The 16,978-nt window shown below is 36.1% G+C and overlaps 1 protein-coding gene across 3 annotated transcripts in view; it reads left to right on the forward strand.

Annotated features, from left to right (window-relative positions):
* The window catches only part of CDC42 (cell division cycle 42), a 44,792-nt gene that overhangs the window by 22,703 nt on the left and 5,111 nt on the right, over positions 1 to 16,978 (forward strand). For all 3 annotated transcript variants that reach the window (XM_057699039.1, XM_057699058.1, XM_057699050.1), the window contains exons 2-5: positions 3,397 to 3,551; positions 6,032 to 6,104; positions 15,559 to 15,668; positions 15,791 to 15,988. In XM_057699039.1, the coding sequence (XP_057555022.1) occupies positions 3,447 to 3,551; positions 6,032 to 6,104; positions 15,559 to 15,668; positions 15,791 to 15,988 (486 nt within the window). In that variant the 5' untranslated portion in view covers positions 3,397 to 3,446. The remainder of the gene's footprint in view (positions 1 to 3,396; positions 3,552 to 6,031; positions 6,105 to 15,558; positions 15,669 to 15,790; positions 15,989 to 16,978) is intronic.

A 16,978-nucleotide genomic window follows, 5' to 3' on the forward strand; every position in this document is an offset into this window, starting at 1 on the left:
AGAAACTTGTCCAGGTCACTAGTAAGTGCTAAGCAGAGATTAAAATCCAGGGTTTTCCTGACTTAAGAGTTAGGAAAATTATTATTGTTATGCATTAAGTTTATGTAGTTTGGAAATTCTTCCCAGCTTACTAAGCAGGACACACAAGAAGGGCCTGATTGGCTTGGGGGCTGTTTCTCCTGCTCAGGAAAGATCCAGACTTTTCTGGTTCTCAAAATAGTAATGTTTAGTGATCTGGCCTGTTTGCCCACCACATTTCTCTGACATGAATTCTAGTCACCCATTATCTTTCTTTGGAAAAGCTTAGAGATCTCCCTCAGAAAATTTGGCATTTAGTTGTAGTGATTTTGTTCTTAAGAAGGCAGATATATTTTTAAAAATTACATTCAAAGGATAAAACTGATTAGCCAGTTTGAAATATCCTTACCTTGTTTCTAAACTTACCTTGTAGACTTCTGATACAAATTATGTTGTATCTGTTATGTTTTACTCAACAGTTGGAAGTTTCCTGGTGGGCAGAATGGTCTCATTTTTAGTATTTTCTTAACATTTGCTGGTATCAGAGACAAAGGTGATGTTTAAGGTTTTCACTGTATAAAGAACCAGTATTCTAAAGCTGTTATTTGTGAATGTCTCCTGAAGACAGTTCATTTTGATGGAATTTCCAGGTATATCTATAATAAAAAAAGGAATTCAGCTTGAATCAGGTTTAAATTATTCTCTTTTAATACAGTTATTAATGATAGCTTTTCTTTTCTTTGGAATGTTTTAGACCAGCTCAAACCTTCTCCATCACAGCTTGTGATAGTTTGTGACTTAGGCATGTGGCAGTTGTATTCATGTCTTGGAAACTTCTTGCTTTCAATTTCCTCTTCATTATTTCCTAGAGAATTTTAATGAAAATTTCAGGAAACGGTAGCTCTTTCTTCACTAGAAGTTTCAAGTTTATAAATGGCCTGATGGTTTTGTATTTGCTAGGTAGTAGGGTTATAAGTCTTAAAAGTGAATACCGTAGGTAGACTGAAGATAAGGATCCTCATATTTAGGGATGACGATTGATTTTAACCACAATTCACATTTAACAGTAGCATTTACCTTAGGTGTTTTTAAGGCAGTGTCTCAAAAGTGGTCAAGTTTACTGTAAAGTTACTTGATAAATCCAAACATTATAATTTTATTGATTTTAAGACTTTTTCTCTTACATTTAACACCTCTAAATTTAGGATGTATTTTAAAAATTGTTGTCTTCTTAGAGTCTGTGAGATATAGTAATTAGGATTTCAGTTCTGCTGCTGTAACAGAGAAGTCCAAAATACTAGGGGTTTAAAGAAAGAGAAGTTTCTTTCTCACGTAAAAGTCCTGAGACGCAGTACAGGGCTGGCACCTTCTATTGTGTTACTCATCCTTAGCATGTAATTTCTGTCTTCTGGTTCAGTGTGACAGCTTCAGCTTCCATTATAATGTCTGCATCCCAGCCTAAAGGCCAGGACAGGAGAAACTGTTCCCCTTATTTTTAAGGCTAGTCTTGAAAATTGCATCCATCACTTCCATTCCCATTTGCCAGAACTTGGTCACATCTAGCTGCAAAAGAATTTAGGAAATGTAGTCTTTACTAGGAGCCATATGCTTCAGTAAAATTCTGTTACTAAAGAAGAGAGGAAGAATTAGCAGACAGCTAGCAGTCTCTGCCACAGTGATCAAACTTACTTTCTATCCAGTATTTATGGTTAAACTCTATGTTAAAAAAATTACCCTATGATAATGGTCATGAGAAATAGATAACAAGAACTGAACTTGAAATTGATTTTTAGGCACTTGGAAAATATTCTGTGGGTTGATCAGAACTCTCTCTACTTACCTTTCTTTTCTTCACACTGAATTAGAAAGAAATTTTACAGAAGACCTTGTTTTTTAGCAGAATGTTACCCTGTTTTTCAGAGGTGGACTGAGGAACCATGAGAAGACAGCTATTCCTATTTTCTCTTCTTGCTTTTATTATTAAGTAAAAGACAGTCTTCTAGAATAATTCTTTAGAATTAATTTAGCACTGGGTTTAGTGTGATTATTTTGATAAGTAATTTGATTTAGTTTAGGGATCAAGATCCTTAACCTAGTATGAGTATGCTAGTTTGAGTGCTTCTCTAGTCATTACAGGGAAAATGCAGTCAAGATGGTTTTTGATGAGGAACAGGAAAATGTCTATTTCCTGTAGGTTACTCACTCCTAATGTATATACAGAGATGTTAACAGGCATTTATAACTCGTGATTAAGAGTTGTGAAGGTTACTATAGAAGCATATAGTCCTGGCATCCAATCCATAGTTAGATGGTTTTGTGACATTTTTATGTTTAATAAGGTGGCAGCTCTAGTTAACAAGAAATTGTAATCCCTTCAGGATTATAATTGAAAAAGGATTTTATCTTAAAATACAGGTAATCAGGGTGTGGTGTTTCTTCTTTATTCTTCCAGAAAAATGTTAAAAATTTTCATTGACTCTAAGATCTCATATATCCCAGTGTCATAGATGTCCAAATGTGGGGGAAAAATGGCTGGTTACAAGTGTAAGGAACCTTCGGTAAAGATATGTTCTGATTTTAGAAATGTTTAAGTGTAAAAACAAGCATCTCAGAATTGATGAAATGTAATAAATCTTTGGTGCATTTGTAATCAATAGCTTCTATTCTACAGTAGGAGAAGCTAAAGTAATTGTATCTGTTTGTGTTAAAATGCTTTAGAGTGATCTGACTTTTTCATTATAAAAATCTAGGTTTCGACCTCTCCGTGCTGTGAATATGCGATTAGTAACTAGGCAACTTGGTGCTAAAACAGCTACTGAGACTAGAGATCACCCTGATCCTTGTCCAGTTCCTCCTCATGTTGCTCATCTATTACAGGGGAGAGGTGGTGGTGTTCTGTTGCTTATTGGCTATAGCCTGAGTAACTGCAGCTCTAAGGTTGGGTAAATGGACCATTCTTTGAAGCAGTAGCTTTTGTATTGCAGTCTAATACACATATATGTGTACATACATGTGGGCACATACAACTGAAGGAAAAGTTGCACAAGATAACACTTGACAAACTACATGGAATTCATTCTGAAATAGCCTCTTCTCTTTCATTATAAAAAGAAATATGCTGCTCTTTGTTTGATTTTTTTTTTTTTTTTTTTTTTTTTTTTTTTACAACGCTTAAGTCGAAAACAACCAAGGATCAGAAACTTAGAAAACTGACTCTTATTTGCAAGTTACTATTTCTCTTTTTAGGTTCCTTTAGCCCTAGTAGTTGGGTTGCTGGTTCTGTTATTGCCCTGAATAAGTGAGCCTGTTGCTAACTGAAGGAAAAAAATACATGTATAAGTACAAATAATTAAGACAAAATCTCTAATCTTTTTGTAGGTCATCATCAAATTTGAAATATTTAAAGTGGATACAAAACTGTTTCAGCAATGCAGACAATTAAGTGCGTTGTTGTGGGTGATGGTGCCGTTGGTAAAACATGTCTCCTGATATCCTACACAACAAACAAATTTCCATCTGAGTATGTACCGACTGTAAGTATAAAGCTTCCATCTGTTAGTGAAATGTATTATAATTTGATATCCTTTTGAAAACTTTCTCTGTGTGTACTGAAATTTTTCTGTTGTCTACCTTTGTTTCCTGTTTTTAAAGATCTTGACTTCTCATGGGTAAATTATATACACTTTAAAATTAAACAGCTGAAAAAAATCAGTGGAAAGTCAGAAGGGGTGACAGAAGGGTTTGCAAGAAGTGCTGGGAGGCAAAACTCCAGTAGACAAGATTCTAAAGAGTGGTGGTCTCAGTTTGGAGAAGTATGCCCTACATCTTGGAATGAGGTGACTTTTTTTTGATATCTTGGCCAATGATTAATCAGTGCTTGGAGGTCTTCTGGGATGATTTTGGGGGTCTTGTAACTTCAGGAAAAGTGGTATATGTCTCCACTTATTCTCCTTAGGGAATAGAAGAAGAGGTTATGGAGCTGTTGTGCTAGCAGTAATGGAGCTCCAGACTGGTGTTTAGAGGCAGAGAAGACCTGTTTTTCTTATGAGAACATCAAATAAGCCTTTGGGGGTTCTCTCCCACAAATGCTTTTTATCAGCTCCTTGGAAGAGTAGAGGAAAAATGGGAATAACAAAGATATTGAAGTAAGAGAGAGACAGTTATTTAGAGTCACGCTCATTGTGAATGTGTTTGGGGATCCAGTGTTTGTCCCAGGTTGGTTGACCAATCCAGTGGTATATAATTATGTTAAACACAGATGTCCATTCTGTGGTGAGAGACGAGCTAGGGTTGGCCTGGCCTGGCAGTAACCACCTCTGTTAAGTGAGCTATTTTAGGGATTTGAAGCACCTATGTATGATTAATATGGGACTAGTATTGTTTGGAAGTAAAAGGGAAGAAAATATTACTTTAGATTAATCTTCAGAGATGAGAACATATTTAAGAGCGTGACAGATTAAAGGCTTGGTAATTATGTTTAATTGTAATTGACAGTCTGTAATGTCCCAGGGCAGATAAAGTGATTGAGGTAGGCCCGGGCTATAGGAGGAAAAATTAGGTTTCTTGGAGGGGGAGAAATCATATTTTTAAATACAAAATCATATTTTTGAGTTGGTCCATTTGGGGACATTTGTAAGTGAAAGAAGTTCTGAGGTTGAAAGGGACTTTTAGGGGAATTTTAGAGAGATATCGATTTTGTGGATCTTGAGTGAGGGCAGCTTTCAGAGTGTTTGTGTTTCAGTCTCCATTTAAAGTTATTTCCTTGTAAACATGATTTCTGAGTCTAGGTGTTCTATTTATGGCGGGCCTGTGGGTGTTTCACGTATGTGTTTGTACGTGGACCTCTGGAGAAGGGTTAGGTATGACTTAAGAAAATAACCTGAATGGTTTGAGAGCTTAACCACATTCTTTACACTTCCTTGTTCTTGTTATCAAGAACTGACTTTCCTTTAAATACCACCTTCCCAAGCCCTTTCTTCCAGTCCACTCTTGTTTACATATAAACAAGCTCACAGCATCCAGCTAAAACATGAACCAGAAAATGTTAGCAGAGCTGGTCTTAAAATGTAACATCCTTCTCCTGGTTGGAAAGCCTTGCTTTTCAATTGTCAATTAATTCAGAGGAGTCTAGTCTATGAATTAGTGTTAGGTCTTTTTTCATTTAGCACTGTTACCTCCCATTTTCACAAATAACTTAGTACAACCAATATTAGTACATACTGAGTTTGTTATGGGTTTTGCAGTCTATTTACGAATAGTATACCCTGTTCACTATCCTTAAGTGTATGCATGCACACACACACACACACACACACACACACACACACACACACACACACACACACACACACACACACACAGAGACACCGTTGCCTGTGTACTATCCTTAAGTATATGCAATTCAAAGAAGGTATCATAGGTCATGTGATTTACACCCAATAACATGACTTTTATTCATGAAGTCCCAACAAATATTTTGCCAACCTTTTCTTGGACACTGTCCTTGAGTACCTTGAGGGAACCTGTATTTCTCTCTAATAGGAGTGTTTGCAACAAGGCTGCTCTTGTCTTGAACCCTGAAGGGGAAAAGATTATCATGGATCTAGGAGATTTTAATTCTGGATTAAAAGGAAATGGTCTGTGAAGAAATAATTTCTTAGAAATCAGATTGAAAATTGAGGTAAACTTTAATTTACTGTCTTGAAAGTTTCAAACTTGAATAGAATCATTTTGTATTGCATGGAGTCCCTGCTACCTGTGACACCTCTAACCCTTCTGTGGCTTTTTATCCAGGCTGCTGGGGTAGAGCAGATATCCCAGAATACATCTCCTATCACTTTTTTCAAGAATTATTAGGTCATGCAAGGGCTTCGTTGGCAAGGTTGATCATATAAGAAAGATGGACTAAGAGGATTGAGTCTTGGGAAGGAAACGTTGTCTTAGCTTAAGAGTTGTCCTATCCTTTTGTGATCATCCCCTTGCACACTAACAATGTTGTATTTTTATGTTTTAGGTTTTTGACAACTATGCAGTCACAGTTATGATTGGTGGAGAGCCATATACTCTTGGACTTTTTGATACTGCAGGTGAAAACTTGATGTCTTTTATAATGTTTTGGTTTGTAACTATAACACTTGCTGGATGTCTTCTTTTGGACATTTTGGGAAACTAGAATATTAGCAAACCATTTGCCTGTTGTTAATAGCAGTATTGAATATTATGATGGTTGATGCTTGACTAAGAAGCAAACGTAGGCCTGGAATGGCAAATAGGCATTTGGAGTGCCCTGAATGGATGGTGTAAAAGGAGATAAAGTAGGATGAGAGCAGAGTACATCAGACAGGCTGTACTATCACTCTGATATTTGAAGACTTATTTAGTGTATGTGTCTGCACAGACAGCTTCTTGTATAATCACATTATAGCTTGTTACTTTATACTACATTGGAGAATATTTTGAGGGCAGACCAACATCTAGCTCATAGTGTTGACCTTTGTGGTCAGCTTTTCAAATTGAAGGAATAAATTTCTTTCTTAAGTATTCCCAGTTTCCCAGTGTTTTTTCCTCCTTTTAACAGTAGCTGCACATCTTAATTTCTGACTTTTCTTTGTTGTTTCTGTTATCAGCTCAGTTAGGCAAAGGAAAAATTTAGAAAGGTATCCTTTTGGTATGTAGGAATTCTAAACTTTTTGCTTTTTATGAGATACCCTCCCTCTCAGTGTCTGCCGGCTGACATATTGCTCTTATGGAGTGTATCATATTGCCCGCTTTAAGGAACGGTCTAGATTTAATTGGGGGGGGGGGGGGGCGGAGCGGCACGTGTGAAATGGAGAGACAATAGTAAACAGTTGAGTTTAGACACTGCTGGCTTTTTTTTTTTTTTTTTTAGAAGTTTATTTTTGGCTGCAATGGATCTTTGTTGCTGCACGTGGGCTTTCTCTAGTTGTGGCGAGCAGGGGCTACTCTTCGTTGTGGTGCGCAGGCTTCTTATTGCGGTGGCTTCTCTTGTTGCAGAGCACAGGCTCTAGGCGAGCGGGCTTCAGTAGTTGCAGCACACAGGCTCAGTAGTTGTGGCTCACAAGGGCTCTAGAGTGCAGGCTCAGAAGTTGTGGCACACGGGCTTAGTTGCCCCTCAGCATGTGGGATCTTCCCAGACCAGGGATCGAACCTGTGTCCCCTGCATTGGCAGGTGGATTCTTAATAACTGCACCACCAGGAAGTCCCTAGAGACCACTGGCTTGCTAATGGTGTTTTAGGCCTTTAAAATTTTTATGAATTAAAGATTATAAGAGTAATGGTATATTAAAGGAAACTTGGAAGCTAGACAAAATAAGGTAATGACTTACATCTCATGGTAGGTAAAGGATTTTTTTGTGTTTCTGTGTGCCCTTGAAGGCAATCTGTATACAGAGAGAACACAATTTGTGGCTACTTGGTGTTGAAAATTAATTTTAAATTTTACTTTCATATTTCAAAGCTTATTTTTTATAAACCTTTACGTTTTAATCAGTTTAATTTTTTAGCTTTATTGAGGTATAATACAGTAGAGTTCACTCATTTTATGTGTTCAGTTTGATTATTTTTGCTGACTGTATAATTGTGTAACCTCCACCATAATCAAGATATATCATCCTAAAGACTTTCCTTGTGCCCTTTTGTACAGTCAGTCCCTTCCCTTGACCTGGCCTGAGGCAACACAGATCTGCTTTCTGTCATAAGGACATGGTTTTGCTTTTTTAGAATTTCATATCAGTGGAACCATTTAATCTGTAGCTTTTCATGTTTTACTGCTTTCACTTAGCATAATTTTTTTTGAGATTCATCTGTGTTATGTGTATCAATGGTTTCTTTTTATTGTTGAGGAGTATTCCAGTCTGAATATAGCGCAGTTTTATCCATTTATGAGTTGATGTTATTTGGGTTCCAATTTTAAGCTATGATGGATAGTGGTGCTATGAACATCTGTATACAGGTCTTTGTGTGGTCATAGTTTTGCAGTGGGTAAGCCTTTTTAAAAAGAATTTATTTACTTATTTATTTATTTATTTATTATTGGCTGTATAGGGTCTTTGTTGCTGCACGTGGGCTTTCTCTAGTTGTGGCTTAGCCAAATAAATAAATAAATATTAAAAAAAAAAAAGAATTTGGTGTTGTAACCACAGAGGCAGAAATAAAGCTATAAGACAGAGGGAGAGCCCTATATCTGGTCTTAAATGACATTATTTTAATATATCTAAGAGTTGCAGCCAGAGATAAGCCAAGGAACAGTATAAAAACAATTCAGAGCAACTATACCCAATATCTTGTAATAACCTATAATGGAAAAGAATCTGAAAAAGAGGAAAAAAAATTATGTATGTATATAAAACTGAATCACTTAATAGTGATTAACAGCAGTACACCTAACATTAACACAACATTGTAAATTAATTACACTTCAATTTTAAAAAGATTTAAAAAAAAGAATAAAGAATTCAAAATAAAATAACACAGTCAACAGAGGAAGTCAGAGACTATCTAGTGGAAATAAAAGCTTTAGCAGAAAGAAAATTGAGTTAATGGCATGAATTGAACGGGGACTCTGAGCTTAAGGCCTTTGGAGAAGGACACAGAATCTCCTCTTAGGTGTGTCAAAGACAGGAGACTCAATCTGGATGCCTACAGTCCCAGGTCTCCAGTGCCTGCCAGAAAAGATCTCTGGCTTACAGCGACCTTAACCAGTTGAGGTGAACCCCCCCCCAACTTGCCTGGTATAGTAAAATAACTTCCTCAGTGAGTGTCTTTCAACCCCTAGAAAGATTCAGGATCTAAGATAGAGATGAAATAAATCAAATATTATTACTGTTAATTTTCAGTTACATTTAGGAATAACCTATTCTTACTTAACACTGTGTCTATAATATTTAAAACAATCACCATGTGAAAGAACATGATAGATTAGGTTTTTTTTTTAAAGGATCATGATTGTTTTGGTTTTATTTATGTTTGTATGTATTTATTTATTGGCTGCATTGGGTCTTTGTTGCTGTGCGCGGGGTTTCTTTAGTTGCAGAGAGCAGGGGTTACTCTTCATTGTGGTACACAGGCTTCTCTTTGCAGTGACTTCTCTTTTGCAGAGCACAGGCTCTAGGCGCGAGGGCTTATTAGTTGTAGCATGCAAGCTCAGTAGTGTGGCTTGCAGGCTCTAGAGTGCAGGCTCAGTAGATGTGGTGCATGGGCTTTGTTCCTGGACCAGGGATTGAACCCATGAACTCTGCATTGGCAGGTGGATTCTTAACCACTGAGCCACCAGGGAAGTCCTAGATTAGTTTTCTAATTCTACTTTAAATTGTGTAACTGAGTAACTGATGTTTTTTTGTTGAAAATGTTAAGAATTTTGTGAAAGTTGTTAATAATACTGTTTAAGATAAAACAGAGAAAATCATAAGTTATCAGGTTTATTGAAGTTACAGATGTAAAAACTTGGGAATGTTTCACTTGTCAGGTCAAACTGAATTGCTTAAAATAGAAAACTGAATATATAAAGATTATAAATGCAATACACAGGTTTTGCTTATTACAAGAAAATCAGAATATAGATAAGCAAAAGGAGAAAATGAAAAAGCGTCTATATCTAGGTACAATCACATCTTAGTGCATGTCCTAAACAGAGCTCTTCCTATACATTCATTGTATTTATACATAGGGAAAAAAGAATATTCTTTTCTCCCCCCTCTCTGTACGTGACTTCATCTCTTAAAAAGAAAAATGTGGTGATATCTCTCAATGTGGTACTTGTGTGTCATAGGCTTCATGGTTACACAGCAGTCTCTTGTGTGGCAGATCATACCACAATTTAACTTCTTTTGTTAATATAGGGGTCTGTTTGCAGTTTTTTTTCATATTATGATCTTTCCTATAGAAATGTTTTAGTATTTGGACACACATTCTTTTTTGTCACTTTTTATCTTGATTTAACTTCAGGCTTACAGAAAAATTGTTGATACAAAGAACTCCTTACCAGATTCACATATTCTTAACCTTTTTTGACATTCTCCAGTTCTGTATGCATATTGCTTTTATTTCTAAGCCATTTAAGAGTAGGTTGCATGCATCATGCCTTTCTGTTTGTTAATGCTTCAGTGTATATTTCTTTTTTTAAAAAATTAATTTATTTTTGTTGGCTTTGTTGGGTTTTTGTTGCTGCATGTGGGCTTTCTCTAGTTACGACAAGTGGGGGCTACTCTTTGTGGGGGGGGGTTCTCATTGCAGTGGCTTCTGTTGTTGCAGAGCACAGGCTCTAGGCGTATGTAGGCTTCAGTAGTTGTGGCACTCAGGCTCAGTAGTTGTGACTCGCGGGCTCTAGAGCGCAGGCTCAGTCGTCGTGGCACATGGGCTTAGTTGCTCCTCGGCATGTGGGATCTTCCCAGACCAGGGATCGAACCTGTGTCCCCTGCACTGGCAGGTGGATTCTTAACCACTGTGCCACCAGGGAAGTCCCTCAGTGTGTATTTCTTATGAACAAGGATATTCTCTTACAGTGCACTTATCAAATTTAGGAAATTTAACATTATATATAACATTTTAAACTTTAAACTGTAGTCAGCTCTCTAATTTTGTCAGTTGTCCTAATATTGTCCCATATAGCAATTTTTCTTGTACAGAAAAATTTCTTCTGATCTAGGATCACATGTTGCATGCAGTTGTCACTCTCTTTGGTCAGTATCCTTCAGTATGGAACCTTAGCCTTTATAGCATTGGCATTTTTTTTAAGGAAACAGGCCACTTATTTTATAGAATGTTTTTCAGTTTGTCCATTTCCTCATGAGTAGATTCAGATATGCATATTTGATTAGAATACCAGGTTAGTAATGTTATGTTCATCTCAGGGTATCACCTTTTGGTAAAAGTAATTTTGATCATTTGATTAAGGTGTTCTCCAGTTTTCCTACTATATGTTTAGAATTTTTCCTTGTATAATTAATAATTAATTTGTGATGAAATACTTTAAAATGGTGTAAATATTCTGTTGTCATTAAATAGCATCCCCTCTAAATTTAATAACCATTGACATGCCTGAATCAACTTTTCCTACATTTGTTGCAAAATGGGAATCTAGGTGCTAGACATGCTCATTGCTACAGAGGTCTGGACAGAGGTAAGACAGCAAAATAGCTGTAACACATGGTAGCGACTTCTGCACCAAGTGACTTGAACTGAATATCATTCATACAACTAGGGAAGAAAGTGACATTAGCACATTGAATGTGGATGAGTTTTTGTTGATACCTCCAATTCAGTACAACTCAGGCAGTCGTCTTTGCCTTCACCAATTCCGTATGTTCATCTCCATTTCTTCTATAGTTAGAAGCTAGGTCCCACAGAAGATAAGTAAATGCACTCATTTTCAGTGCTGCAGTACACATAAAATAGTTCAGAATTGCTGTACCATACCACTGTGAAAAACACATACGTAATAAGAGTTCAAGATTTGTTTGCAGTAATTTTGTTCTTTGGTCTAATAGCATACAACATTCCTTGTTCAAAAGTTACTTGGATTTGTTACCCCTCCCACCTCCCCCCCCCCCCCAAGTGTGGCTGTGTTATTTGGAATACAGTTGGGTTCACTTATGTTTACATTAAATTTGTTTTCCCCATTCTCATTTATTTTATTTATATATATACTCTTAATTGTTTTTTAGGTTCAAGTTTCAGAAGATAGCTGCAGTTTTGAACTTTAATTGTTGTAATCACAGTCAGTCATTTCAGGCGTCACCATGGTGATACACGAAAGGAAGGTTGGGCTTTGATGGTAGATAGACCAGTTAGCTAGATGGTTAACAAGTTACTTAACTGTGTGGAGCTTAATTTGCTTTGATATGTAAAATGTTTAAAATATTTTCCTCTTAGAGGTGTTGTGAAGATTCAGTGATAGTTTAATAAAGTGTATACAGATGTAAAAACTCATTAATACACTTTACTATTTAAAAAAACCCAGCACAATGACTGGAATGTTTGGTGCACAGCTAATATTACTCTCTTCCTTAGAAGAATAATATTCCGAACAAATCATAATGGTTGCCCTTTGACCTGGTTTAGCTGATTCTGTTTTTTAGAAGTAAGCTCCTTTCATTGAGGTGTTTTCTAATATCTGGCAACCTTCTGCAGTTATTGATCAATTACATTATCAGGAATGACAACACTCTCCATAGAGATATTTATAGCTGCTTTGGTCTCTAGTGCTATTACAGAATCTTCCAAAGGTGTTATGACTAAGATTTGAATCTTCAGTAAATTCTGCATTAATATGCTATAGTACAGATTTTTACAGATGGTATATGTAAAATGGTAGGGTTCTCGGGTTCCAGAGTGTCCTCATTTATTTTTGAATTTTTTCTTTTTCTTTTTTTCTCATGATAGAAAAGGTATGAAATTATTTAGGAGTAAGCTTCATAGCACAGATGAAGCAGGGATAACTAAGTGCCATTAAATTTTGAGTAATTGGTTGTAGAAAAAATATTTAGGTTTTAATTTGTAGTGGTAAATTCTATGACATGTTTATCTTCTTGTGTTTATAATGTTCTATTGGAATTCTCTGAAAGTGTTGTTTTTTAGCGGTATTCTTATTTTTCATATCATGAGATAATTTCAAATTTTTCATATGGACCAGAGTCCTCAGTTCAAGCTGACTTAGTTCCTCTTGAATTTAAATTTTGTATATGAGATTGTGAGCAAGGGAAAAACCCAGCAACTCATGAGATGAATTCTTGCTTTTGTCAAGTATTAGAAGTTAAGTGGTGAGCTGGTGTATTGTTAGAGTAAGTATAATTTAAGACTTGTAGTCAAAACCTGTCTTACACTGTAGAGTGAAATTTTCGTGTTGTGTATCTTAAAGGATATTAAGTGATAGTGCTACCTCTGTCTGGAGTGAATAATGGCTATTTGTGACATACTTAGAGGATAGATTTTAGCTGGACAAATTATGCTTGGATATTGAAGAATCTTGCTCATCTAAGGGATTGTACTCATTCTGTTTCCTTAAATGTATATCACTTGTAGCAAATGTAGATGTAAGGTAGCCTTACTTTTTGTTTATTGAACAGTGATACCTCAAAGCTCCAAGCTAGCATTAGAGCTCAGGCAGTTTGAGAGAATGGTTAGAGTTTGGCTGATTTTGTTTCCCCATTCTTTCCTTTTTAATCCCTTTTATTTCTACAGTTGTACATTATATTAATAATTTAAGAAGTGAGAATTGCACATATTAGTGCATACCTTTGAATTCCTTTGATTCTAATCCTAGCGTATCGTTATAGTAAGTATTCAGTAAATGCTAGAGGTACTGATGGTGGTTTTATTGTTTTGTAATCTCCTTTATTTTGACTCCTGTAACCTTTATTCACTTTCTGTAGAGTATTATCCTGACAGTACCTTTACTGTCTACTTATGATGTATTATTTAAATGGCAATAATAATGATATCATGTTTTGATAGCTACCCTAAATTCCTGTATACTTTCAATGGTGGCAAAAAAAATATATTCATTGGCATACAAAATATTTAACTTTTCTTTTTTTCCCCTTAAGGTTTTTTTTGTTTTTGGTGGCAAAATACATATAACATAAAATTTACCATTTTAACCATTTTTAGCATACAGTTCAGTGTCATTAAGTAGTTACCTTTTTTTTTTTTTTTTTTTGGCTGAGTGGCATGCAGGATCCTAGTTCCCTGACCAGGGATCAAACCTGTGCCCTATGCAGTTAAAGTACAGAGTCCCAAGCACTGGACCACCGGGGAATTCCCTTTGTGTGGTTTTTTGTTTGTTTTTTTGGGCTATTCTTCTAATACACAGAATTGTTGTAGCTCACTTTTGAAACTGGACTGTTAAATACTCCCTCTGTGACTCTTCCCTTCCCTTCACAGTTTTGGAAATGTTTATGGATATTTTAAAACACTTTCTATCTGGAAATAATTTCAAGCCTACAGAACAGTTGCAAAAATAGTACCAGGAGCCCACATATATCCTTTAACCAAATCTACCAATTGTTAACATTTTACCCTATTTGCTGCATTTTTCTCTTTCAGCATATTTATACATAATTTTTTTCCCCTCAACTATTTGAGAGTAAGTTGCCATTTAGCCTTGAATAGTAAGTATGTGTTTCCTAAGAACAGAGACATATTTGTATAATGGTAATCAACTTTAGGAAATTTAGCATTGATACCGTACTATTCCAGTTTTGTCAGTTGATCCAAGTCCAGTTTTTTCTTTTAGTACAGGACCATGTATTGCATTTAATTGTCATATCTCTTTAGTTTCTTATAATTTGGATCAGTTCTTCAACCCCCCACCCCCACCCCTGTTTTTTTGGTCTTATTGGTCTGTCATGACATTTTTTATCGACTACAGGCCCAAGAATCCCCTCTCCCTCCTCCCCTTATAAAAATGTCCCTCATTTTGTGTTTTGTCTGTTTCATCATGTTAGATACAAGTTATGCTATTTTGGTTGGAATACTACCTTGGTGTTCTCTTCCTCAGGATATAAATGTAGAGGCACCTCAGTCAAGGTGGTGTTGTTTCTTTACAGTGTAGCTATGTTCTTCCCCTTGCAGTTTATAAATAACCTTTAAGGACCATACAAAATTCTCCTTTTCACCAGAGTTTCCTCCATAATGATTTAGCATCCATTAATTCTTATTGAATTCTTTTTTTCTATGCATTTTCAGTTTCAGGTACTGGTCTTACATGTATACGTTAACTAAACATGTGAACCTGCTTTGGTAGTCATGGGCAGTGGATTTTGTTAGCTGGGTTTCACTGAGATTTTTGCTTCCTTAAATAGTTTCACTGTGATTGCTTCTTAATCAGATCTGGGTAGATTTGATTTTTTTTTTTTTGGGTACACAGGCTTAGTTGCTCTGCGGCACGTGGGATCTTCCTGGAGCGCAGGGATCGAACCCGTGTCCTCTGCATTGGCAGGCAGATTCTTAACCACTGCGCCACCTAGGAAGCCCCGGATTTGATTTTTAATCATTTCTGTAGTTTATTTTTGTTATATTATTGTTGGGTTGCTAATAGACACAAAGATTGAAAATTACAAATCAGTAACAAAGCAGATCATTAATAATAACAAATTCATTGCTGTTGTAAGGACCTGAAATTTTTGTTTTTTGTTTTTTGTTTTGTTTTTCTTTATTGACGTATAGTTGACTCACGATATTATATTAGTTTCAGGTGTACAACATTGTTATGTGATATCTTTATATATTGCACATCATACAAAGTTATTATAGTATTCTTGAGTGTATTCCCTGTGCTGTACATTATATCCCTGTGACTTATTTACTTTATAACTGATAGTTTGTACCTCTTAACTAGAGTTAGCTGAGTGAGAATATTGCTCAGATATTCTATTACAAAGTCATACATTTTATTAGATAAGTTGCTTTCTCATTAATAAGTGTGCTGTTAGCTGCATGCTTACTGTGTTGACTGACTTGTGATTTTAATGCTGTGAGGGCACCAAGATTCAGTTGCTGATTTCTCCAATTTTTTCCCCTTAGGGCAAGAGGATTATGACAGATTACGACCGCTGAGTTATCCACAAACAGATGTATTTCTAGTCTGTTTTTCAGTGGTCTCACCATCCTCATTTGAAAATGTGAAAGAAAAGGTGAGTCAGTCAGATATTCTTGCCCTGAAAGAAAGGTTGTCATAGAACTTCTATTGATTGTAAATAGCTTTGGAGGCTTGTGGATTAATGCAGGTGTATTTTTTAAAATATCTTTTCTCTAGTGGGTGCCTGAGATAACTCACCACTGTCCAAAGACTCCTTTCTTGCTTGTTGGGACCCAAATTGATCTCAGAGATGACCCCTCTACTATTGAGAAACTTGCCAAGAATAAACAGAAGCCTATCACTCCAGAGACTGCTGAAAAACTGGCCCGTGACCTGAAGGCTGTCAAGTATGTGGAGTGTTCTGCACTCACACAGGTGAGGACTGCATGGAGCCCCATGTTTATTTACAGTGGAGTAGTTTTAGCAGCGTTAGGATTCGGGGTTATTTCTGACAGTGGTCTGCAGTGCTCAAGAAGGCTGCCCAGGAAGACAATGACCAGCTTCATAGAGTATGTTCTTTTGTTAGAGGTCTCTGTTTTTATGGAGAGAATTATAGGCTCTAAATAAAGCTTGTGTGTTGGTGAGCTTCCATGTTTTACTGAATCATTTGTAGTGTTCAGGGATTGTGTTAAAAAAAAAATAATGGAAAGGTCCAGATTAGCACAAATTTAAAAGAGTTTGTGAATGATTCCCTTCCTCCCCTTAAAATTTCATCTAAATAAATCTGATCTTTTATCAGTACCGACAATTGATGCTATACTGTTTCTGGGATAATTCAGCTGGGGTAGGGAATTGGTTGTAATCATTGAGACTTTCATGTCAGAGAAAACTACCTTGGCCATTTCTCAAGCATGCCTTTATATAGTGCCTCTATTCTTATGTTTTGGGAGGCATTGCTTCCTTATGTAGTCTTCTCTTTCTAAAGGATTTAATTGGAACTACTCTCATAGTTTGATGGGAAACTTCAGATTCTGAGGACAGGGAACAGTATTTAGAGTGAGAGTTATAACTGACCTGTGTGATTTCATTTTCTCTACCTTCATGGTATCCCTGTGAGTACTGTTCTGGGGGGCAAAGAAAAGAATAATGGAAATAAATGACACAAAACTTTATTCTGCTGTGACATTTGAACAATGGGCAAACATGCCTAATTAAAATAAGGCAGAGCTGAAGGGTAGAGATTTTTTTAAATTATATCAAATTCACTAAAATTTCTCATCCTACTTTTTCAGGTAATTTTTTTTTTTAAATAAGTTAAAAAAAAAACCCCACTATTAGATTCTTGATTATATGTATACTAAAGGTAAATGGCATACATAGTTACATATTGTACATGTACTAGGTATTTAGGATGTAGGGTGTAGA

Source organism: Hippopotamus amphibius, chromosome 1 (genome assembly GCF_030028045.1).
Source record: "Hippopotamus amphibius kiboko isolate mHipAmp2 chromosome 1, mHipAmp2.hap2, whole genome shotgun sequence".
In the NCBI taxonomy this organism is placed as follows: Eukaryota; Metazoa; Chordata; class Mammalia; order Artiodactyla; family Hippopotamidae; genus Hippopotamus; species Hippopotamus amphibius.